This window comes from Salarias fasciatus, chromosome 13, assembly GCF_902148845.1.
Source record: "Salarias fasciatus chromosome 13, fSalaFa1.1, whole genome shotgun sequence".
Classification (NCBI taxonomy): Eukaryota; Metazoa; Chordata; class Actinopteri; order Blenniiformes; family Blenniidae; genus Salarias; species Salarias fasciatus.
Genome location: NC_043757.1, coordinates 29,723,075 through 29,747,992, shown reverse-complemented (window position 1 = coordinate 29,747,992; position 24,918 = coordinate 29,723,075). Strand labels below are relative to the sequence as shown.

General features: G+C 44.6%; 1 protein-coding gene across 1 annotated transcript in view; it reads left to right on the top strand.

The window, feature by feature from the left end:
- galm (galactose mutarotase) overlaps positions 1 to 24,918 on the top strand; it is a 73,951-nt gene that overhangs the window by 24,782 nt on the left and 24,251 nt on the right. The window contains exons 4-6 of the mRNA XM_030107368.1: positions 4,161 to 4,274; positions 22,903 to 22,995; positions 23,536 to 23,617. Coding sequence (XP_029963228.1) covers positions 4,161 to 4,274; positions 22,903 to 22,995; positions 23,536 to 23,617 — 289 coding nt within the window. The remainder of the gene's footprint in view (positions 1 to 4,160; positions 4,275 to 22,902; positions 22,996 to 23,535; positions 23,618 to 24,918) is intronic.

Below are 24,918 nucleotides of genomic sequence, written 5' to 3'. Positions count from 1 at the left end.
GCTCAGTCGCTCCCTCTCTCTCTCTCTCTCTCTCTCTCTCTCTCTCTCTCTCTCACACTCTCTCTCTCTCTCACTCTCTCTCTCACACTCTCACTCTCTCTCTCTCACTCTCTCTCTCTCACTCTCACTCTCTCTCTCTCTCTCACTCTCTCTCTCACACTCTCTCACTCTCTCTCTCTCTCCCTCTCTCTCTCCCCTCTCTCTCTCTCCCTCTCTCTCTCTCTCTCTCTAGCTGCTCTGACACAGTGAAGAGCAGAGGGAGGGGGGAGCGGCGCAGAGGGAGGAGGGAGCGGCGCAGAGGGAGGAGGGAGCGGCGCAGAGGGAGGGGGGAGCGGCGCAGAGGGAGGAGGGAGCGGCGCAGAGCGCGTTAACCAGCGTCTGAGCACTGAAGTGAACTGAGGTCCGACAGAGAGGCTGCTAACTCTGCCAGAGCAGAAAAAAGATATATATCGATCTCAACGTGCTGGTATCGATCGATACCAATACTAACTCTGGTATCGATACTGTCGATATTTGGATCGATCCGCCCACCACTACTGTCGCAGCTATTCGAAGCAGAGACGACCTGCAGAGTTGGCTTTGATGTGAAAGCTTTTGTTTTCAGGCCAACATATGTCAGAAACAATCTCTTACTGGCTCTGCTCTGCTGCTGTTTACTCAACAGACGTTCAGAGCACCTCGGACATTACAATGGCCCAGTTTACATAGGTGTTTTTTTCAATCTGATTGAAAGCAATTGTATTAAAAGCAGCTGTATCCATAGACGCCATACAGAGCGCTGCTCATTGTATCCCTGTAACACGGATTATTCAGTATCTGTGACCTGAGCTGCAGGTCTCTCTCCTCTCTCCTGGTCTTTAGCGGACCTGTCAACCTGTACGCTTTTTCGTAGCAAGTACGCAATTTCACATCAAAATATGCTGTTACGATTCATCTCTAAACGACGCAAAAAGCTGGCAACACCTCTAATTTCAGTGGTGTACCTGAAGTAATCATGTCTACTGCATGCAGCAGTGGGCGGGGCCTAACAGCTTGAACTAATCAATCCAAAAGCAGTGTTAGTCCATCTCTGTTCCTCTATTCAGGCTTTAAAAGGTAAACACATTAATACAATACTTGGACGAAAATGTGCAATAAAAACATACACAGGGACACCGTGGAAGATTAGTGAACAGGGAAGAATAATAAATTGAATTATAGTATGAATTTGATGTGCTAAATACCACCAGCAGCCCCTCCACTGTTATAATTATAAGCAAGAAGGACTGACCAATGACTTCTGATGAAGAAGTTTGGTTACTAAATCACTGCAGACCTCCAACAGGCCAGGCAGCTTCTCATCAGGATAACCTCATTCCTTCAAGCCCACAGGCGTGCTGCTCAGCCCTGTGGACAATCGGCACCAGAACAGGAGACGCAGCAATAGCCAGGCTGTAATGTAAGGCTTTAAGGCAGTGCAGATCTCCTCCAGGCATGTAAAGGTGGATTAAATGCACGAGCTCTGCAGACACACATTGTGTACGACCTGAAGCTGTAGTTACACTTTCAACATATTTTCTGACAAGAATTTTGTATTGATGTCCAAGAAAAGAACACATTAAGTAAGTATATTATATATATACACAAATCAACATTAACAAGCTATAATGATCCCTGCTAACAGGGAGTCTTCTCTATAAAACAGAGTTATTAACAGAACACTGCTGTGGGTTCAGGTCTGCATTTTAAGCAGTAGCAGCTTGATATCATTATCTGGTGACTTAATGGAGATAAAGTACGTGAGATATACGGACACTTAGACACATTTTCAGAGCATGGTTAAAATAAGTTTTACATCATATAAGGGTCACAGAAATCCCACATTTTTGGTCTCACTGTGTCATGTCTTTAATAATTTCAGTAAAAATTGTGGGTTATGATTGCTTTGGACGGCTCACCTTAAAGTCCAGGCTGTCTGAACGGGACTGCAGTGAACAGCAGCAGAGTTATGGTTCATGAGAGGAGCCGGTGAAGGACTGTGTTTGACAAATGTTGGCCTTAAAATTTTAACAAATCACCTCTGCTGGCCCTGTCTGCCTTACATAGCTGCAACAAATACAATGAATATCTGTGTTAGGGGTGTGCGATATGGCGATATAAGATCGTTAAGGATTATAACGTTGGGATGATCTCATAAATCAGAAAGATTGGTAAATCGTCTATATAGCACTTTCTGTGTTTCACCTATATATATTTTTTGGAGTGATGACGTTACCTGAAAGCTTCAGATAATAACATTAACTAAATGTTCCCTCTAGTGCAGTTTTCCATTTACATAATAGATACATGTGGAGAAATGTCAACGATTTAAAAAAAAAAAAAAAGACCCGCAGCCACAGTCCGTGTTGCGTTCAAGTTGACTCGCGGACACAAAGGCAGCTAACAACGAGTGGCGCACGGTGTGACAGCTTTTGAAGCTGAAACTACTGTTGGCTGTAGGTAGTGTCAGGCAAAGCTGGTTTATAAGAGCGGTACGGGATCTACAAGAGATCAGCCCCCATAGGAACACCCCGACAACCAGGAGGGAGAAACACTGAAGCTAGCACCGATGTTAACGCTAGCTAGCTAGCTACCTACCGCTAGCGGTTCACAAGCGAGCATGAGAGATTTTATTTACAACAAATCACAGAAAAGTGACAAGACACTTAGTGAACATACCATCAAGTTAACAGCTGAAACGAACCTTTAGTCTGATCACTAGTGGAACGTCTTTGATTTAATGGGATTATGAGGGGCTGTGTTTCAATGGAGACAGAGCCCTCTTGTGGTCACATAGCGCAACTGCAATAGAAAAAGATAAAGCTATGACATCACGTGTGATCGGTTCCGCGTCGATTAGAAGTCCCGGTTACACTTGTAGAAAAAATTGTAAACGTTGCCCTTTAAGAGGTAACCAGCTAAGTTTGCATTTTTTTGACCCTTTTTAATAAGGTGTGTTTAGTTTTTGTGTTACAAAAGTGCACTCTTGTTGTTCATTAGTTTTTGTTTGTGTTCATTGCACATTTTGATTAGAAAAAAAACTGTACTATTTAAATTAAAGCCAGTTTCTTTAGCTTAAATTGTCTTTATTTTCTTTTAGGGTTTTACCTGTTTAAATACATTTTATACATTTTATATGTGTAACATTGGGGAAAAAATGGTCAAACTTGCAAATTAGTCTAGAAAAATAAGTATAAAAAAGAATTGATAAAATCATGATCGTGATATTGATTTAAAAAAATTGTGATATGATATTTTTGCCATATCGCCCACCCCTAATCTGCGTAACGGCACTGCGCTTTGACGCTGCACTTCTCTGGGACTGCTGATCAATCCCGGAATCAGAAGCTCTTCATTACAGACAGTAACACTCGCCCACATTCATAGTCCAGTGCAGCCAGAAGTCTTTTGTATTGGATGCATTTATGATTGGCGACACACAATCAGCCTTGAACAAGTTACACACACAGCAAACTGCAGTGTAAATGACATTTAAATAAACTTTTCAGGTCATACATGACCAAATTCCATAGCGCAAATAAACATACTAAAAGCCTGGGTTCAGAACATGTTTTGGTCTCTGTTGCCACAGCCGTGTTGGTTAGACCAAACTCCCCTTTCATAGAAGTCACTGTTGACTTTATTTTATGAGTTAAAGTTTTTGCATAAAGAGTGACGTCTGTTGAGTGACAGGCGGGTCTGGCGGCAGAACGTAACAGGTTTGGCTTGAATCTGCATCCACTATGGGTGACTTCACTTTAGCTCCACCCATCTTTTATGTACTGCACCTCCCCCATCCACCCTTTGCTGCCTCATTCCTCTGACAATGTAACCCTGGGCCGTCACAAGCCCGCCCCTCCCCGGACCCCCTGCATGGCGCCATGTCTTGGTAGATGTCAATGCTGCATTCACACCATGGTTTGTAGTCTCTCACTACAGGCACTGTTCCACTGTCCTTGAACAAGACACCAACCCCAACTTGCTCCGAATGGATGAACTGAGCTGCTTGCATAGCAGCCTCCTCCATCGGAGTGTGAATGTGTGTGTAGAAATGGGTGAATGTGACTAACATTGTAATGAATTTTTGGTACTGTTGAATCAGAGTTGAACTGCCATATAATTGAAGTCTATTTACCATTTAGGCCATTTGGTGTGCTACAGCAGTCAACAATGGCGTGCAGCTAAGATTAACCAGTCCAGACGGAGACCAAGGTTATCCTGGAGAGCTTGAGGTTTCTGTCTGCTACGTCCTACAGGTAAGACTCCTGGTAATCATGTCTGCTACTGAACATTCGGTTTGTGGTTGGATTTAATTTTGATTCAAGCCAGCATTATTTACATATTGCCAAATACAGCACAGGCAGTAGGATGGAGAATGGAGGCTCACAGCTTTGCTGGCGTGCCAGAGCAGTGCCATACCAAATGGAAGAAACTGAGGAGCATCGACCGGAGGGTCCAAAACCACAGCAGCTGCAGTGGATCACCACGTTTACCATTGTGTAAAACCCCACCAACATTTTAACCGTACTCTCTGCAATGGAGACATGCAACAGATGTCAGTTTTGTCACCGAGCAGTGGGGATGAGACTGTAGAGATCAGTGATGTGTTCTGTGAGATCCTCAGGGAGGATGCCAGATACTGTGAGAGTTGCTGCATCAGTCCAACCTGGAGATGTTTAGGATGCAGGGACTGTCACAGTCATATGTATGGTGGCCACAGATGGATCAGTATTAGAGATGGGTACCGTTCACATTCGAACTCAACAGTGCCAATTTTGATACTTTAGCGTGTTTATGTAGTAATAAATGTTAATTAGTTTGAGAATAAAATCTCACAACTTAACAATTTAAAATTTATCTCTCAATATATAAACACATATATCAAAACAACATCCAAGAGTTTTTATTGTAACATTGTAGTTTTTTCACAAATTTCTAGAATATGAACCAATTGTTCAACCTTTAACCATAACCAGGCAGTGTTTTTTCTTCACATACTCCTATTCCATTCCTTTCCACTCTGGAAAAACATTGTAGCTGTTTCCATCACCAAATGTTAAGGTCGTTTCTTCTCCTACTTTGCTACAGAGGACGAGTCGCTAACTGGTGCTAGCATGCTAACAGTGCTAAATGCAGGAGATGTTGAAGTAGATCTGAAGATGTCGAAATTATCTTGTGCTTACCAGGTGCTTCCTAAGATTAGAAGGATTCCCATCGCTCGACTCGTACTTTGCGTCAAAAGCATTGCAGTAGTGCGATCTGCATTACATTTTGAAAAGTAGGGCTATGCTTTGGTGCCTTTCCACCTGCTATAGTGCTCTGTTGACTGAACCCACTGTTACTAACGTCATTACAGGCACAAGGACGCGTTTAGGTACCAAAATATGGCAACATTTGATTTTAGGTGAATTGGTACCCAGTGGTACTGACAAAATTTGGTTGGTCCCTATAACAATGTTGAATTCGGTCTCGGGCAGCTCTGCTGGATCTACACAGATGTGGGGATGAATCCCTGCTGCTCACTGATCCAGATGCCAACCACTTATTGGAGGAATCCAGGTCAGGTTCAGAGTCCCCCGACTCTGAACTGCATCCACGGTCGGGCTTGATGACACACTGAACGACGCAACAATGCTAACTGCTGGCTCGTAGCTACGTTTGCCATGGTCGCTCGCAATTTGTTCGCCATGGTCACCAGGATTTTGTTTACCATCACCTTAATCTTTCATGATCGTGACATTGCTTCAGCAGACCCACCGCCAGACAAACTGCACCAGAGTCAGCTGGTTGTACAGCTGGTGACGGACATACAGAGAAGACTGGTGTACTTTTTCTCGGGTGGAGCTCACTGGACCTTCCTGTGACTGAGGGGGGGCCAAGCACTGGTTGACCTTAGCAGTCCAGCTTCAGACCACACAGCGGTACCGGTACCACCCTGATCAGCTGTGGACAGGAACAGCTTCCATACTGTGGGAAAAAATTAAACATTTCTACGACACAAACAGCTGCTGAAGTACGTTGCGGTCAGCTCTTGTGACAAATGGACTGATCGTCCGCTTTTTTTATGTGGGCTAAAATGACCTCCACCGCACTATATCTTCCGAGCTCTAAATAGAGGGATGCATCCAAGTCGGCCCCGACCAACCAAAAAAAGCATTGTTATCGCGTGAGTCTGCTCGAGAGTAAACAGCAGAGACAGAGGTGCTATTTTAGCCCGCCCCTTTCCTTTTTTGATTGACAGGTAAGTGACAGGCTTGCAGACTGTTTGATTCCTCCCGGTTCCATAGCAGCGGTGCACCAGACAACATTTTTTTTGTAAATTGTTTTTTTTTTTTTAATGAATTTTCTTTTTGAAACAGGAGCAGGAAAACATATAAAAACAGAACAAAAAAACCATCCCATACCCAACCCCCCCCCCCCCCCCCCCACCACCAAAAAAAAAAAAAGGAAGGAAAGAACATAGAAGCCCCAGCACATCGGGAAAGAAGAATAACACATTTCCAACAAGACTCAACCTCACTCAAACACAAAATAAATAAATAAAATAAAATAAAAATAGGGTGGAAAAGTGTACAAATAAACAAAAGCTGAGCAGCAGCATAATATTACATCATCACATTAATAATTATTACCAGAAAGGAACTGCAACACAGGTTCCCACATTTTATCAAACACATTTCCCTTGCCTTCACAATATAGTCTCTCCAGATGTAGAGTGTTTGCCATCTCTCCCAACCATAAGTCATATGTGGGCACAAAGTCCATCTTCCATATTCTCAAAATCAGTTTCTTTGCAATCACCATGCCAAACAAAACAGCTTTCTTTTCATAAAAGTTGGCTGATATTAAAAGGCTAGAGGCTCCCAAAATAGCGACAAGAGGATCAGGTTTCCAGGATTTCCTGAATGCCTCAGAAAAACATTGAAAGATCTTTTCCCAATATGAAGACAATTTGTGACATGACCAGAAAGAATGTGTTAAAGCTAGGGTCTGCGATCTTGGAAAACTAGCAAATAGCACGAATGTAGCATCTCCCCAAGGCTCCGCCCAGCTCCCACCCCATTGGAGGAACTCACGTTGGGAGCGAACGCACTGGACACGGAAGCGCCACGCGCACAGAGTTTGTGATCGCCTCCAATGTTATTAACCTTTCTGACTGCCGCACACACCAGGCCGCGGGAAGTAGGGGTGCGGAGGGTGCTGCAGCACCCCCTTGCAAATGTAGCAAAAAATTCCAGAACTTAAAGTGGACCTATTATGCTATTTTTCAGTCACATCATGTAGGTCACAGACACCTAAAAACATAGTATATAAGTTTGTTTGCCCCAAATTCGTCCTATGTTCGGAGTTTGAGGGTCTAAAAAGTGGCTCTGAGGAGCCTTCTTCAGAACAGTCTGTTTTTGACGGCCTATTTTCCGTGATGAACTTGAACGCATCTGGCCACGCCCACCTCGTAAATTCACTGTCGTTGAGAAAGCACCTTACCGGAAGTTACACCGGAAGTTTCAAAACAAAACACAATGCACCACCTCACGGACGTAAACTTTTTCCTATATGTTGTTATTCCGCCGCCTCGGGAGGAGAGAATCAGCTGAACAGGGTCCAGACAGCAGCAAATGCGGAAATCACCGTTTTTATACAGAATAAACCAAACAAAAGTAACTATTGGATAAAACTATTGGATCTCATTTGAGATCAAAACATAAACCATCCTGGTTTATGGAAGTCTATAAATTACAGATCAATGTGGCTGGACGAGCAGAGCGACCTCGCAGAAGCGAAATGAGGTGTGTTTTTTATTTTCTGTTTATATCATGTGTTGTTGGTGTGATATCGAGAGCAGAGAGCCTCTCAGAGGAGCAGCCCTCTTCACCGGACGGCGCTGCCGGTGTGTGTTGACTTTGCGCCCCGGGCGCAGTGCGCCTCCGCTGGGCTCCGGAGCTTCGCAGCGTCCCGGCGAGGAGAGGAGCGGCCCGGCGGCTTCGGGACCAGCTTCCGTGGAGCAGCTCTGGGCCGTTTACCCAATCGGCCCCAACTCGGCCCCTGGAAGTCCGACGCCCGGGCGCCATCACAGCCGCGGCCGACTCAAAGTGCCTCTCTGCTGGGGAGAGGAGCTCCGCTACATTCCCATCGAGCTAATTGTGGCTAAGTTAGCAAAAACTGTCAGCTCGTCAGCTGACCCACCTGAAGACGGAGGAGGAGCTGACTTTATGAAAACACTGGCGATGGATGAGAAAATACAGCTGAAATGAGCGACCTGTCCGGGACCGGGGGCCGACCAAAGGCTGGATTCTCTTCCGGGGGGGAGTGGCGTTCCTCTTCCTGACGTCAGAAAGAGGGAGATTTCAGAATCGCGTGTTTGAGTGTATATTTTCTTAAAAGTGGAGCCACAATTGAGGGAGTTGACTGAATGTTTCACTTCTGGGGGATCATACAGAGGCTCTGGGAGGCAACATGACTGTAAAGACTCCTTTTTAAAGTGAATTTTGCATAATATGACTCCTTTAAAACTACATCGCCTACTTTTATTTTATAAAAAAAATAATTTATTTAGCTATGTTTCACCATTAAATGCAATTTGATGACAGCTTGAAAAAAAATGCAATTTAATCAAATAAATCTGCATTCTGCATTTTCATGGAAGGTGATGTTGCGCGCAGCGCGCAGAGAAGCGGCTCTTTCAGTGATGGGAAGTTAGGCTCTTTTCGGAGAGTCGGCTTTTTTAGCTCAACTCCCAGATAAGAACCGACTCTTTCGATTCTTTGTTACCTGAAGGTTGTAAAACTTGATAGCTTAAGTTTGGTGTTTTTATGAAAATCACCATAATTGCCCATTTTTGTGCATTCATTCTGTCATAAAATCAATCTTATTGCCAATTTCTGATTCACTACAAAGAATCAGGTCTGACAGTCGGTTATTTTGACCGTGACATTAGTAGTGGGAACTGCCCGGCCAAGAGTGCAAAAGCACATTTGGAGAGTTGTGATTGCAGGCTGCAGGACAAGGTAAAAACACTGCTTAACTATGATTATGCCGCCGTGCAATCAGTAGACACATGATTTATCAACTGTTGGATTGTATTGAAATATCAGTTTTACTAAGGCTGTACCATGTGATGCCATACATCATCAATCCTGTTAGACATGTGTTCAGCATGCGTTTTTTTATATTCTGCCGCTGAGCAGTCTGCAATTTTGTGATGAATTGATGGTCAGCAACACGGTCAGCACAGTGTGTGTGTGTGTGTGTGTGCGTGTGTGTGTGTGTGTGTGTGTGTGTGTGTGTGTGTGTGTGTGCGTGCGTGCGTGCGTGCGTGCGTGCGTGCGTGCGTGCGTGCGTGCGTGCGTGCGTGCGTGCGTGTCTGGCCCCACCCCCTTTTTTCTCAGCACCCCCTGTTGAAAATAACTTCCTCGGCTATGTGCACACAACGCGCATAGCAGCGCAGCGCGCCGCTCCGCTTCCTTCTATTTTTCACGCGAGCCGCGAGCGCCTTGGCAACGCGCTCTGAACCAGGGCCAATGCATGCCATTGAAATGTGCGCGCAGGGGGCTGGTAGAACGGCGAAGGGATTTGATTGGTTCCTTAAGAGCGGTCCGCGCCTTATGATTGGTCGGAGTTTTTACTGTCCTTTGGCCGCTACAGTTGTCAGATTTTTTCCGCACCTTTTTCCGTCCAGATAATGTATTGACTTTGTTGAGACTTGAGCAAAAACTTGAAGAAAAGAGTGATTAAAAATGCTCGAAACGTTGAAGTCTCTGCACAAGATCTTTAATTCAATAGAAAGTTGATCAGACAGGGAGATAACCTAAATGCTAGCAATAAAAGAAAAAACAGGAGTCCTGGACCACGTCCGTGAGCTCTGACAGCATCAGAGTCTCCAGCAGATAATGGCACCGATCTCTCCTTTGCTCGGGAAGTTATACTGTTAGGTTTACATGATTGATAGTTACATTCTGATAACACTCTGACTGTCACAGGGTTGTTTTTCTCGAAGACCAACAGACAGTAATTGTTTCACGAAGGTCACACGTACTTTGAAGAAATAATCAGGTCTTTTCTCAGGAGAAAATAGGGAGTCAGCTGGAAGAGGGTCGGAAGTATGAGCTACTCCTTGCTTTGACCCTGGCCGGCCTCCAGCAGTTTCAGGATGTACAGAGAGCTTTCAGTTACAATCTGCTGTACTGGAGGCCTTGGAATCATGAGACAATCATAGGATGCACACAAGGAGAATAATATATTCAGAAGATGAATTAATACATGTTCATTAAATGTGAATAAATCATATATAAGTGAATCATAATATAATGAGTTAGAATGTGATTAATACAATGGTTACATGAGTGATCACAACATAGTGGTTAGAATATAAATGCATTATACGACAACTTCTCCCAGGGAGCAAGGAGCATTTCACTCAGTATGACAAACAGTGCTTTTGGACATCATCATCTACCCTAGCTTTATTTTACTTACTGAAGATTTACATCTGTTTCAAAGGGGGGAGACTTCAGGGAAAAAAACTATGTAGCTTTTCCATGGAGTAGCATATTCTGTGGAGAGTTTTAAACTGGATGAGATTATGGGCCAATCCCAATTCTACCCCTTACCCCTCCCCCTATGATATGCGCGTTCACGAGGCTTAAGGGCTTTCCCAATTCTCCTTTTTGAATAGGGGTAGGGGAAAGGGGAAGGGCTATTTCACCCCTTTCAGCGAAGTCTGCATCGATGCTCCCTGTTCTCTATAGGGGTAGGCGGAGTTTCACATTGGCCAGAAAAAAACAACATGGCGCCCACCACGGAGTCGCACAAATGTAAGATTGCTTTCTGTATACTATTTAAAAAGCTATAAAAAGTGTATTTGCTTCACTGAATTTATAGATAAACTAGCGTGACAGTGTCCCAGTCATGGATTAACGTTTTAGCGCTGCGCAGCACCGTTTCCAATCGTGAATTTGTAACTTCTTTAGAGCACTAATCACTGAATTAACGTCATCCTTTATCATGTTTTTAACGTAATATGTTAGATACAGGGACCCCCGATGAAACCCGACTGCTGATTCAGTTTAGAGCCGGGTTCCTCAATTAGCGGACCGCGGTCCACGACCGGACCGCGGCACACCTCGCTGCTGCCCCAGGGCAAATGTATGGGGGAAAAAAAAAAAGAAAAAAAATCTTTCTTTAAACACTCCATGTTCCGTGTGAGCACCGTTCTGCACCGCGCCGCTCTGCGCGTGTCCAGCACACTCCGTCGCACCGCACTGCTCGGCAGTCCTCGGTATCGCTGCCCCCCCCCCCCCCCCCCCCCCCCCCCACCCCCTCCTCTCCCACAGGGCGCTGAAGTCCGGACCCATGCTTGTCTATAAAAAGCAAATGTGGACCTTCAAGATTTGTATTTCAGGACCCCTGGTTTAGAGGTTAAAAAGGAAGAAAAGTTTTTGAAATCAAAATACAGCGCCAAAACACATTGGGAGTAAATTATATTATTCGTCTAAGCTATAATATGTCAGTAATAAAACGTGTTTATATAAATATATCTGTATTACTTTAGGAAATTCATAAAAGAAAATGGCTTGGAAGGGGAAGTTACAGCCCAGCAAGCTTCAAAAAAGTGGGAGAACCTCAAAGAGAAATATAAGGTAAATAATAATACCATTATTAAAAAATAAAAGTAATTTCTAATGTAATTTCTATCATTTCTAATATCCATAATTTTTTGTTGTTATAGGAGTGTGGCGGGGCTTAAAGGGCCGAGGGGTATCCCAATTCATAGTGCTGCAAAGATAGCCCTAGCCCTCAGCCCTATTCTAAAAGGGGTAGGAGAGTGATAGGGGTAGGGCTAAGGGCTGAGGGGTAGGGGTAAGGGGTAGAATTGGGATTGGCCCTAAGTCTTACGTTTACAGAGCAGTCATGTATACTTCTTAAACATTCACTCCAGATTTCGTCGGTGAGAGTCAAATTAAGCTCATCAGCCCAAATTTTCTTTCGCTCGGAGGCAGATGTTGGAGCTACACCATGTAGGATTCAATAGAAATGGGAAACTGCTCCAGAATTAACTGGGTTAAAATAATTTATTGCTTCCAGCGCTTGATGCTTACTTAAAGTTTCAAAATTGGGTATATGTTTTCTGGCATAATAACGAATTTGCAGGTATTTGAAAAAATTAGATGTAGGAATATCATAAATGGCACTAAGTTGTGAGAATGAAGCAAATTTCCCATCAATATACAGATCCCCCATAGTACTAAGTCCCTTCTGGTTCCATGTGGAAAAAGCTTTATCATTAATACCAGGCACAAAAGAATGATTTTGATAAAGCGGGGCATCTAAATAAACTTTAGGAGCTTTAATGTACGAACTGATTTGTTTCCAAATTTTCAAAGTGCACCCAACGGCATAATTAGCGTTAAACAAAGAATTTCCAGCTGCTGTGGGGCTGTTGAGAAGAGCCGTTAGAGAAGTCTTCTTACAGAGCCGCCTGTCCATAAGAAACCATGCTGGGCAGCAGTCGGAGGAAGATAAGGGCCCTTTTTTTCCACCACGCTATAATGGACAGATGGGCCGCCCAGTAATACATCTTGAAATGTGGCAGGGAGAAGCCACCTTCCACTTTTGGTTTAGACAGATGTTTCTTTGATATTCTGACGGCTTTATAATTCCAAATAAAAGATGTAAGTATTGAGTCTGATTGTTTAAAGAGGGAGCAAGCGATATGGCATGGAATTGACTGAAACAGATGAAGAAAACATGGTAAAACAACCATTTTTACGGCATTCACTTTTCCCACCAGGGATAATGGGAGTGTCTTCCAAAAATCAGTGTCATGTTTAAGTTGCTGAATCTTAATCTTCCAATTCACTTGTAGAAGGTCTTTTTATTAATTAATACACTTTGTCCCAGTTAATTGAGAAACCAGAAAAAGAACTAAAATTATTAAACAACGCCAATAACGGAGGTCGGGAGCTTTTTAGCTTTGAGATATAAAGTAAAATGTCATCAGCATATAAAGACAAATAGTTTTTATAGCCGTATTGGTCAATGGGGGAGATTTGAGAGTGTTGCCTTATACTAGCTGCTAATGGTTCTATAATTATTGCAAACAAAAATGGTGATAGAGGACAGCCTTGGCGGGTTCCTCTACAAATTCGAAATGGGGAGGAGATGTTTTTATTTGTGATAAGTGAGACAGTGGGAAGGGAGTAAACTGTTTCAATCCATTTTATGAAGGAGTATCCAAATCCAAATTTCTTAAGGGTATATAGCATATATGGCCATTCCACTTGATCAAATGCGCGTTGCGCGTCTAAAGAGATAACCACTGCTTCTTCTGCATGATTAGTGTGCATTCCTTCAATCTATTAGCCAACACTTAGCCAAGAATTTTTGTTTCAATTGGAAGCAAAGAGATTGGGCAATATGACAAAACCAAGTCAGGGTCGCGACCTGGTTTAGGAATCAGAGATACATTTGCTTTGTATAAAGTGTCAGGTAGCATTCAGTACGTTTACATGCAGCCAATAACCCTTTTCAAACCCTTTTGAAACTCGAAACCCAATAGCGTGTGACCATGTAAACACCGGCCAAAACCCGGAAAAGCTCATTTTCGAGATTTGTAAAACCCGATAAAGATCGCTGGGTTACTCCTTTTCAAACTCGAAAGTGCCGCCGTGTGAACAGATAACGAGTTAAGGGACATTGTTTTTGGCTCTTCGCATGCTCCCATCTGCAATGAATCATGGTCTTTTGAGTCCAGCAACGAGTAGGCGCTAAACTCACCACACTTTTGTCCGTGTGAGGCTTCCGTGACGCACGATACGAACTGTTATTCTGAGCGCGCACGTCGCACATGCTTCCTTCTGAAAGTTGGAGATTTGTATGGCCAGCAGAAAAATCCTGTACAGCAGAACAACCGTTTTGTCTGCGTTACGTCTACAGAACGGAGTCACCGCAGCAGTCTGCCTCTGCAGGCCAGTGGAGGAGGTTGCCAGATCTGTCGATCTAGCCCGTAAAAACATCTGAAACTCGTAGAAAGCAGCCCAAACCCCCATCTTGGTTGAAAATGCACGTTAAAACCGTATTTGTATGATAAAAAAACATGTCATAAACACATAATCATTTAATCAACCCATCCAACGTGTTTAATAAAGAAGCTTGCTTTGGCGGAAACCCCACCCAATCTGGCAACACAAAGCACTCCAGTCAGAGCTGTTTTGTATTGAGAACAGCGACGTGCGCCGTGGTTTGGAAAGGGAGATCCCGATTGAATGCGCTGACTTGTAAACGGGGGAACTCTCTGTCTGTTACAGCATGTAAACGGGGTTTTCCTAATGTTTCAGAAACCCAGATATTGACCTGAACCCAAATTTTAGCTGCATGTAAACATAGTCATTGAGGTCATTTTAGAATAATTGAACATGCGCAGAAGCAAAGGACATAATTTTTGGTTCAAAGGCCTTAAAGAATTCAGCACTATAGCCATCGGGACCAGGGGCTTTATTACTTGGGAAGGAGGATATAACTTTTTTGATCTCTTCTAAACAAATATCGTTGTCTAATATTTTGACCAAATCCTCTGGCAGTTTGGGTAAGTGTAATTTTTCGAAGAACTTATTTATAACTTCATAGTTTGGTTCGCCGCGTGATTTGTAAACATTTGTGTAGAATTCGACAAAGCACTTATTAATTTTTTCGGGATCCGTGAGAAAGGCCCCATGTTCAGATTTGATACGATGTATTGCCCTAGAGGCCTGTGATTGTCTTAACTGATGGGCAAGGAGCCTTTGCGGCTTCTCATCAAGGTCAAAGTTTTTTTGTTTCACCTGTAGAAGAAGCTTAGATATGGACATTATAGAGTTGTATTCATATCGTAAAGCCGTAATTTTATGAAGCAGTTCTTTTTTATGATTACCTATATAGGAGGCTTCCAATTTTGTTATTTGGTCATCAATTTCCATTAGCCTTGCTGTGGACTTTTTCTTTTCAGCTACTTCGTACGACATTATGTGACCTCTAAGAACAGATTTCAAAGCTTCCCAGATGATGGAATCATTAATGTCACCCAGGTCATTTGTCTTTAGGTAAAAGTCAATTTTGTCTGAAATATAAGTGCAAAATTCTTTATCCTTTAACAGTGCATTGTTTAAACACCAGTTGTATATTCCCTGCTTATGACCTAATTCGAGAGTTAGGGCTACTGGAGCATGATCTGATATGAGAATATTATGGTATGTACAGTCAGTTGCTGAAGTTAAAAGTTTGGAGTGTAGTAGAAAAAAGTCTATTCTAGAATATGACTTATGTACGGCCGAGAAATAAGAAAAGTCTTTTTGTGTGGGGTGAAGAAGCCTCCATATGTCCACTAGATTGCAGGATTGCAAAAGATTATTAAGCAATTCACTGTTTTTACCTGAACTTGTTTAATATCGTTGCCTGTCCATGATGTTATCCAAAACGCAATTAAAGTCACCGCCTATAATGATAGTACTAGTCAAATCTGGGATAATTTTAATTACATTTTGAAAAAAAAATAGGGTCATCAAAATTAGGTCCCTATAAATTTACTAAGGTTATTGGTGTGGAATTAAGTCATCCACACACGATTAAATATCTGTCTCGCTGATCGGAAATGGTATGTGAATGAATAAATGGTATGTTTTTCTTAATTAAAATGGCTACCCCTCTTGATTTAGTGGTAAAGTTTGACTGATAGATCTGTGAGGCGCAAGAAGGACATAATACTTTTGCTACTGTCTTCTCAATATGCGTTTCCTGGAGAAAACTGATATCCGCTTTAAGTGCTCGCAAATGTGCATACACTTTCCCCCTTTTAAGAGGAGTGTTAATACCTCGAACATTCCAGCTGACTATTTTAATTTCACCATACCTGCTCATGTTTGAGTTGTTCAACTTGAATATTTCCTGACATAAGGATTTGGCTGCATGTATGAGGCTGAGGATAAACATGTTGAGGTAACAAAGATGTGCTGAGAAAAACACTCCAAGGAATATACCCTAGAAATAACAAGAAAAACTTGGAGCAGAACTTCCATACCCCAATCTTTAAAGTTGAAACTAAAACCAGTAGCCTGAAAAAGGCACATACTAGTAGAAAACTACCCTTCTTACTCTCAAAACAAGGGAGATGCCCAGCTTCACAAATTAAACATGCTGTAAACAAATGTAGACCAAGCAGTCCTCACCGCATGGTGGATATAAACACGTGGATTTACATACAACTGTTATTAAAGTTTTATGCATATGAACATCGACATTGATGCTGATCAATATAGCTCACTTGGAGATTGTTCATTCATCCACTCAGCCTGTTGTAATGTCCCTGTCCTTTACTGCACGTTTCAGAACCGCATCAGCAGCCTCGGGGGCATCGAACGTGCGGGTGTCGTTATTCACCGTGACAACAAACCTTGCGGGATGTCGAAATCCACATCTGATGTTTTTGGCTCTGCACTTCTTTCGAATCTGTTGAAACTCCTGTCGCTTCTTCATGGTGGCTGAAGTGAGGTCGGGGAAGATGAACACCGGGCGCCCGTCATATTGAAGCGGAGCTTTTTCTCTGGCGAGCCTTAGCTCCAACTCTTTCACCTGGTAATGATGGAGCCGAGCGATAATCGCTCTTGATTTTCCTTCCTGCAGAGGCGCTAACGTCCGGTGCGCCCAGTCGATTTTCACCGGCTTGTCGAAGTGATCCTCACCCAGCAGTTGTGGCAGAAGCTTCCTCACTAAAGGCCCGTCCATGCTTCACATGTCCGCGTGGGTGCGCGTTGCGCGTTGGTCCGCGTGACGTAAAAATCGTCATGAATTCCTGTCCGCTAGGGTCCGCGCGGACCGATCCGCGGACGTCCGCGCAGCAGCCAGAATTTGAGACCGCGTTGCGCATTGCGCGCAGGTCGCGGAAGTGTGCGCCTGCGCCAGAGCGCCATAGCAAACAAAACATGACGGTAAACGTGAAAGTAGACGGAGCTCCAGCCTGATGGCTCCACTTAAAGACACCGAAAGAGTGAAAAACTCGTGGAAAGAGAGAGAGACTGTCTGGAGGGAGGAGAAGGTCTGCAGACAGAAGTGAAAAAGTAACTAATCGCTCCGGCGCCGCCCCGCAATTCAGAAACAGAAAAAAAAAAGGCTAAATAAACTTTAATACTTAAAGATAATGTACTGACAATGTATGTGCTTAATTTTCTCTAAATAATCCGTAATAAGGAGCAGATAAACAGTCTGTAGAGCCGGAAAAGCTTGTCGAGGCTGCGTGGATCACCGCGCCTGCATGAGACGCGCACAGCTGAGCTCAAAATGTAGCATGGGAGAAAGCGCGTCCGCATCGGTGGTGCGCGGACCTTCCAAAGCGGACGCGGAAACGCGTACATGTGAAGCCTTAATTCATTCGGCTTGCCGTCTTCTGCCTTTTCTTTTATTCCGACGATGCGCAGGTCTAGCCTGCGAGAACGAGCCTCTCGGTCCTCTAGCTTAGCCTGTTGTTGTTTACACAGGGAAGCTAGGCTAGCATGGCGCCGCTCCAGATCATCAATTCGCCTTTCATGTGTCTCGATGGTAGCTTCGTTCGAAGACAGACGTTCGTGGACCTCGGATAAACTTTGCTTAATGCCCGCGACAGAGCTATTCAACTCGGTGAGCCTTTTGTCAACCGTATTACTTAGCGTGGTTATTGCCGTGAGAACGTCTTCAATAGAGGCAGAGCGACTAGCCGCGGCAGCACTGTCCTCCGAGCTACTTGCTAGCCTGAGTGGGCTCTCGCTATTTTCATCTTCTCTTCTCTTGTTTCTTTCCTTTGCCCGGTTTAGTTGTACCTTACATCAAGTGTCGCTTTTCTTAAAATACTGTGCAGAGCACTTTCAATATCTCAAAGGTGAGAGAAAAGCTGAAGCTTAGGCAGAGCTTCTCGAACCACGTCTTACTCCATTGCAACACAACCCGGAAGCCTCGCACCAGACAAATTTACCAACTTTTTTTTTTTCAGCGTGAGAAATACAAGTTGTGTGTGAGAAATACAAGAGTGCGTGACAACAGACCGAAATGCGTGACTGTCACGTTCAGACTTGAGAGCCCTGCGAGTTTGCATGGGGCCGAGTTGACTGTAAACCCTAAATAATACTTTACAAAGCATCTGAATGACAAAAGGAGAAGTGGTGCGTTCCTCATGGTCTCCTCATTCATGATGACAGACAGCCTCCAGACCTCTCCATCATCCACCTGAAGATGCAGTCAGTGATTCAGTATATTTAGTTAACGCGACCCCTGTGTCTGGCCACAGACGGCAGCCCTCTGTGAGTAACGCTGTGGCTGTTAGTCACCTGCCTTTAGACGGAATAACACCGCGGATTTGATGTCATATTGCAGGTGTAATTATTCCACTATACATGGGTGTTTTTTTTCCATCCAACTGAAAAACAATCGCATCAGAAGCATCTGTATTTAAAGGAGGGGTATTATGCAAAATACACTTTTTGAGCTTTGTATATTGCTATAGTGTCATTTCCCCAATAAAAACAAGCATGGAGTTGTTTGCTGAACCATTCACGCATATTTGAGCAAACCCTGAATCTCCCCCTCCTCCCCCTCTCTCCCCATGTTGAGGCTGAAACGCTTGGTGATGCACAGCTCCGCCCATAATGCACAGCTCCGCCCACAATGCACAGCTCCACCCATAATGCACAGCTCAGCTCATAATGCACAGCTCCGCCCGTAATGCACAGCTCAGCTCATAATGCACAGCTCCGCCCCAGCTCTGACAGTCTGCACAGCTCCTCCTGCACAGCTCGCTGCCCTGCCCCTCTCAACTCTAGGAGAATGCCATGGAGATGGACGCTCTCAGGGGGGGGTGTCTCTAAGCTGAGGAGATTCTTAAGGCCTCAGTGTACTCCCCCGTCGTAGCCCTACGACGGGCTACGTCGGGGCTTGACGTGCGCCTCCCGAAAATTGTGACTTCGCGTCGTTTCGACGCGTGGTGACGTGAACGTCGAGGGCTGTGATTGGTCCGCTTTCGCGTTGTTTATAGAATAAAGTAGAACTCACCCGGAATGCTTTTCTGATCCGAACAGAGCTTCAGGAGAAATTTAGATCCAAAATTGAGCGGCGCACATCCCTATACTGTTAGCGGTGTTAGCACTGTTAGCAGACGGGGCTATGTGTAGAGCCGCTCCTCAAACGGCTTTAATCGTCCAAAAGCTCATTAGTTTCACCAATATTTCATCACGGTCTGCTCAGCCTCTCCTCCACCACAGCCCGGTGTCGCCAGATATGTCATATATGCAGATATATGTTCGGTAAATGCACGCGTGTCTAGATACGTACGTCTAGAAATCTATGTCTATAGATCTATGTCTAGGTAAAGCCGGAGCTACGGAAGCCGCATTGTTGTTGTGACTGCTAGCGGCTTGGCAGAGGAGGGCGTTCCCTTGACGCAGGAGCAAGATATGTTCAGTAGCGGCGTAGGGTTGCCGGCGTAGGAACGCCGTGGCGGCGACGGGGGAGTATACTGAGGCCTTTAAAGAGACAGGGACTCATTTCCAGCGTCTGAGGCAGCTTGATGCAGAGGAACATTTGATTTAAGTTGTTTTTGACACATGCAGCTTTCACCATCCAACTCTGGGCAAAGCTGTTGCTTGAGTGCTGTAGACTGATACTAAAGGGCCAAAAAACACGTAATATTCCCCCTTTAAAGCGATCCAGGTTCAATCCTCCCAGGTGAAGCGGATTATTCAGTATCTGACAAAAGATCTCTCTCCACTTTGCCGGGTATGTATAGCAGTCTTCAGCCCCGAGCAGAGTGTTTTTATGTCAGATAGTGTTCAAACATCTCCATGATACGCTCAGCAGCAAGCGCTCTGCCGCCCTCCGCTCCACCGGCGAGGCTCCAGACTTCACCCAGCAGTGGACTCTCTTTGCTAAGCGCCCGCCGTCGGGTCCGGTCCTGAGTCAGCTGGCAGCCTGTGACTGAGTCCATGTCACTGAGCAAAGACCGGATCACAAACACACACACACAAACACAAAAACTCAGTGTCAGAAACAATCATTCTGAATTATTTATGGTCATCTGTGTTTTTCCGAAATTATTTGACAACGCGAAGAAATCATCTCACTCTCTCTTGGGGTCATGATGCAACATCCCAAACACTAGTTACTTTTATTTATTTATTATTCATTCATTCATTCATTCATTCATTCATTCATGTTTCAGTGAGAAATAGCTTCTTATACACCCCAGCATCATGGCGCACGGCAGGTGGCCGTTGAGACCCGGACCACAGGAGCCCGGCTCCTCAGACTTATACCCAGCAATCCAGGCACAGGAAGAGGAGGGAGAAGCGTTCAGAAAAATGAATTTATTTCATGAATGATTCTGTGTATCTTCAGCGTGACTGACACTCTGGAAACCAACCTGGGAGGTTTTGGTTACCTGCGCTCTGCTCACCTGTCAGTGAAATTACCATGAGCGTGCAGATCACCTGGCTAGAGGATAGACCAGTGGTGGGCCGTCAGGGCCTGCAAAGCCTTCTCTGCTGGCCTAAAAATTATCTGAATTACAGACTGATGTAAATTATATTTTGTCCATAAATAATTAATAAATGATTCCAAACGGTATGTTCCAGTTCCTTTCATAGATTTCCCGTGGTCGCGCTGCTTCCAGACATGTTTTTTTTCATATTAAATCATTTAACCAATCAGATTTCAGGCATCATCTGTTGCTAGGGTCAAAGAAATCTGCCCGAGGCCTTCACTGTCCGTTCCTTTTTTTTTTTTTTTTTTTTTTTTTTTCACTGTCCGTTCCTGATGGCGCAGTGAAGTAAAGTGAAGCGTCAAACAGACAGCTGCTTCAACCAATCAGATTTCGAGTTGGCGACTCAGCGCCTTCTAGCTTCTAACAACAGCAGATCCAGGCCCTCTGATTTACATTCACCAAGAGATACAGTAGGGGGCGGTATGCACCTAAATTGTTGGTCGCCTACCTCAATTATTCCAAAGAAGAAGAAGAAGACGACCTGAAGAGAAATAAAACTTAGGCCAGAAATACCACAGGGCAGCTGGACTTTCAGCCCTGGCTTTATGGAACTGAAACGCTGGATAATCTATAATAATCTGGGGCGACAGTAGCTCAGTTGGTAGAGCAGGTCGTCTTATAACCGGAAGGTTGGCGGTTCGATCCCCGCTCCCGCAGGCGTAAAACTGTCGTGTCCTTGGGCAAGACACTTCACCTAGTATGAAAGTTGTGAGAGTGAGTGGTTGATGGTGGTCGGAGGGGCCGATGGCGCAGATTGGCAGCCTCGCTTCCGTCAGTCTGCCCCAGGGCAGCTGTGGCTACAGCAGCAGCTTACCACCACCCAGTATGGTGTGAAAGAATAATGCAACGTAATGTAAAGCGTCTTTGAGTGTCCTGAAAAGCGCTATATAAAACCAATGCATTATTATTATTATTATATGACAGAGCAGTTGAACTCTTTTTGAGGAAGGAAAGGAGGATGTATTTTGTTTTCAAATAATCGGGATTTTGGTGAGTAAAATGTTCCTCTTTTCCTAAATAATATTGCAGTTTTATTAAGTTGTTGATGCTCATTGTATGTGCACAGATGTAGTAGGAGAATTGTGCACTTCAGCAAAGGCATTTATTCTGGCTGCACAAGTATCTATCTGCTGTGCAACAACTCTTTATGTGCATATCTGCATAATAAGATTTTTTTTTGTAGACAAAATAGTTATTGAGAGGTGGATTGGTTCAGGCGGATCTGTTCTGAAGGCCTTTCTGTGAAATGCACGGTCCGCCACTGGGATAGACGTGGCTGAGGTGGGAGCTTTCGGCACCTTGTGATACTGTTTTGGCACAAAATTGTCACTGTGCTAAGCTGAATCTGTCACACCTCAACCTGGTGCTCAGCCCCACCCAACTTGGAACAATCTGAGTTGAACATCAACAAAAATCCCAATATTGGCGGTGCACAAATGACTACTGTGTGGTGCCGTTAAATAAATGGTAGTTAACCACCAATATATATGCTTTTTTTCCTATAAAATATCTGCAACAAAATTGCAGACAGCCTGCTAGAGGCTGAATAAAAACTTCCAAGGCACAGGAGAGATTTTTAGTTCGGACAGATAGGTTTTGATTTATGTGCATCAGAACATTTAAACAGAAATATGCTAAAGCACAAAGAATCACAGATAGAAACTGGTCACCTCTGTCTGTATACCGCTGCACAGCGGAGCTGGGGTGAGTCTGTCTGACTGAACCTGCTGGTTCTCATCCAGATCAATATCCTCTGAAATAATTCCTTCAGAATAACATACGACATGTCACGCCCTGTGCCCCTGCGGCCATGTGGGGGCGCTCGGGTCCTGTTTTGTGTTTGTCTGCCCTCATGTTCTCCTGTCTCGTTAACTCCCTAATGTGCTGCATCTGTCCTGCCCTCTTTATAAGCCCTGCTGTCCTGGTGTGTCGTGTCGGTTCCTTGCGGGTCTGTCTGCGTGCTTCCGTGTCCCTGCCTGCACCTCAGCTCCGCTTGTCTTGTGTTCCTGGAATAAAGGACTTTTGACGCTGCCTGGCTGCTTGCGCGTGGGTCCTTCCACCTCGCACCCGTGACACTACAATCCAGCCGTCCCAGAAAAAAAGATAATAATTATGAGAGAATGGTGGCGGTATCTTTGGTTGAGCCACTCCCCGTCCCCACATTAGTCGAATGACCACACTGAACTATGATCCCTGGATACTCTGAGCTATAAATGTCTTGTCAGCACTTTCACTTCTCAGCCGAAAAGCTCCCTGACGTTTGGCTCTGATTTTGTCTCTTTTGACAGTCCCTGGTTTGAGTGTCTTTCTACTTTGCCTCTGATGCACTGAATGTGCTTTTAATTGTTTTTCAGGGGAACACACTGACTGCTGAATACCGAGCTCGCTGTTCTAAAACAACCCCTGTTAACCTCACCAACCACACCTACTTCAACCTGGCTGGACATGTGAGCGTATTTCATCAATCTCTCTTCTGATTGGAGGAACTTTCTTCTCTTGTTTCTCATTGCAAATTACTTAAGAATTTTTTCTCGTGACAGTTTAACAAAACATAACTTGTCCTGTTTATCGTTTTTTCCTTCCATTTGGCTACTCAACTTCATGATTTGAACAAGCTGATGTTTTTAGAATGTGTGTTTCAACTCAACACAAATACTAATCCATTTCTTATTTGACTGCAGTTCAAACTGTAGTTTGGTCTGGACTTTGTTCTACTTAAGATATATGTCAGAATAAATATGTTGTCGCTGTTAATGCTTTATAAGCAAAGTGACAGGCCAGTGTTGTCTTGTTTGACTGCATATCTAGAGATAAGTTGTTTGGCTCCTCCTGTATTTTGCATGTAAAACACTAAATTCAAGATTTGATGAATATTGTGATGGGTTTTATATAGGAGGAATGCCATATTATAATCCTTTCTTAACCTATTTCAATGACTACGATGAGTTTGACAGGAATCTTGTGGCGTGTCTGATCTGTTGGTTCAGGATGCAAAAGACGTCTATGATCATGAAGTGTCCATTAGTGCTCCATCCTACCTACCTGTGGACGACACAAAGATTCCTACAGGTGAAACTTTCACACCTCCAACATGTTTATAACAGAACAAAAAGAAACATTCATAGGAGAAAGTGAGTCACACTTATCTTTGGCATTAAAAAAACTTCAACATTTAGTCGTTGGTGTAGCAGGGTGAACCTAAAGGTCAGAGAGGTGGTGTAGCACAGTGAACCTAAAGGTCAGAGAGGTGGTGTAGCACAGTGAACCTAAAGGTCAGAGAGGTGGTGTAGCAGGGTGAACCTAAAGGTCAGAGAGGTGGTGTAGCACAGTGAACCTAAAGGTCAGAGAGGTGGTGTAGCAGGGTGAACCTAAAGGTCAGAGAGGTGGTGTAGCACGGTGAACCTAAAGGTCAGAGAGGTGGTGTAGCACGGTGAACCTAAAGGTCAGAGAGGTGGTGTAGCAGGGTGAACCTGGAGGTCAGAGAGGTGGTGTAGCACGGTGAACCTGGAGGTCAGAGAGGTGGTGTAGCACGGTGAACCTAAAGGTCAGAGAGGTGGTGTAACAGGGTGAACCTAAAGGTCAGAGAGGTGGTGTAGCACGGTGAACCTAAAGGTCAGAGAGGTGGTGTAGCACGGTGAACCTAAAGGTCAGAGAGGTGGTGTAGCACGGTGAACCTAAAGGTCAGAGAGGTGGTGTAGCACGGTGAACCTAAAGGTCAGAGAGGTGGTGTAGCACGGTGAACCTAAAGGTCAGAGAGGTGGTGTAACAAGGTGAACCTGGAGGTCAGAGAGGTGGTGTAGCATGGTGAACCTGGAGGTCAGAGAGGTGGTGTAACAGGGTGAACCTGGAGGTCAGAGAGGTGGTGTAGCACGGTGAACCTGGAGGTCAGAGAGGTGGTGTAGCACGGTGAACCTGGAGGTCAGAGAGGTGGTGTAACAAGGTGAACCTGGAGGTCAGAGAGGTGGTGTAGCACGGTGAACCTGGAGGTCAGAGAGGTGGTGTAGCACGGTGAACCTGGAGGTCAGAGAGGTGGTGTAGCAGGGTGAACCTGGAGGTCAGAGAGGTGGCGTAGCACGGTGAACCTGGAGGTCAGAGAGGTGGTGTAGCACGGTGAACCTGGAGGTCAGAGAGGTGGTGTAGCACGGTGAACCTGGAGGTCAGAGAGGTGGTGTAGCACGGTGAACCTGGAGGTCAGAGAGGTGGTGTAGCACGGTGAACCTGGAGGTCAGAGAGGTGGTGTAGCATGGTGAACCTGGAGGTCAGAGAGGTGGTGTAGCACGGTGAACCTGGAGGTCAGAGAGGTGGTGTAGCACGGTGAACCTGGAGGTCAGAGAGGTGGTGTAGCACGGTGAACCTAAAGGTCAGAGAGG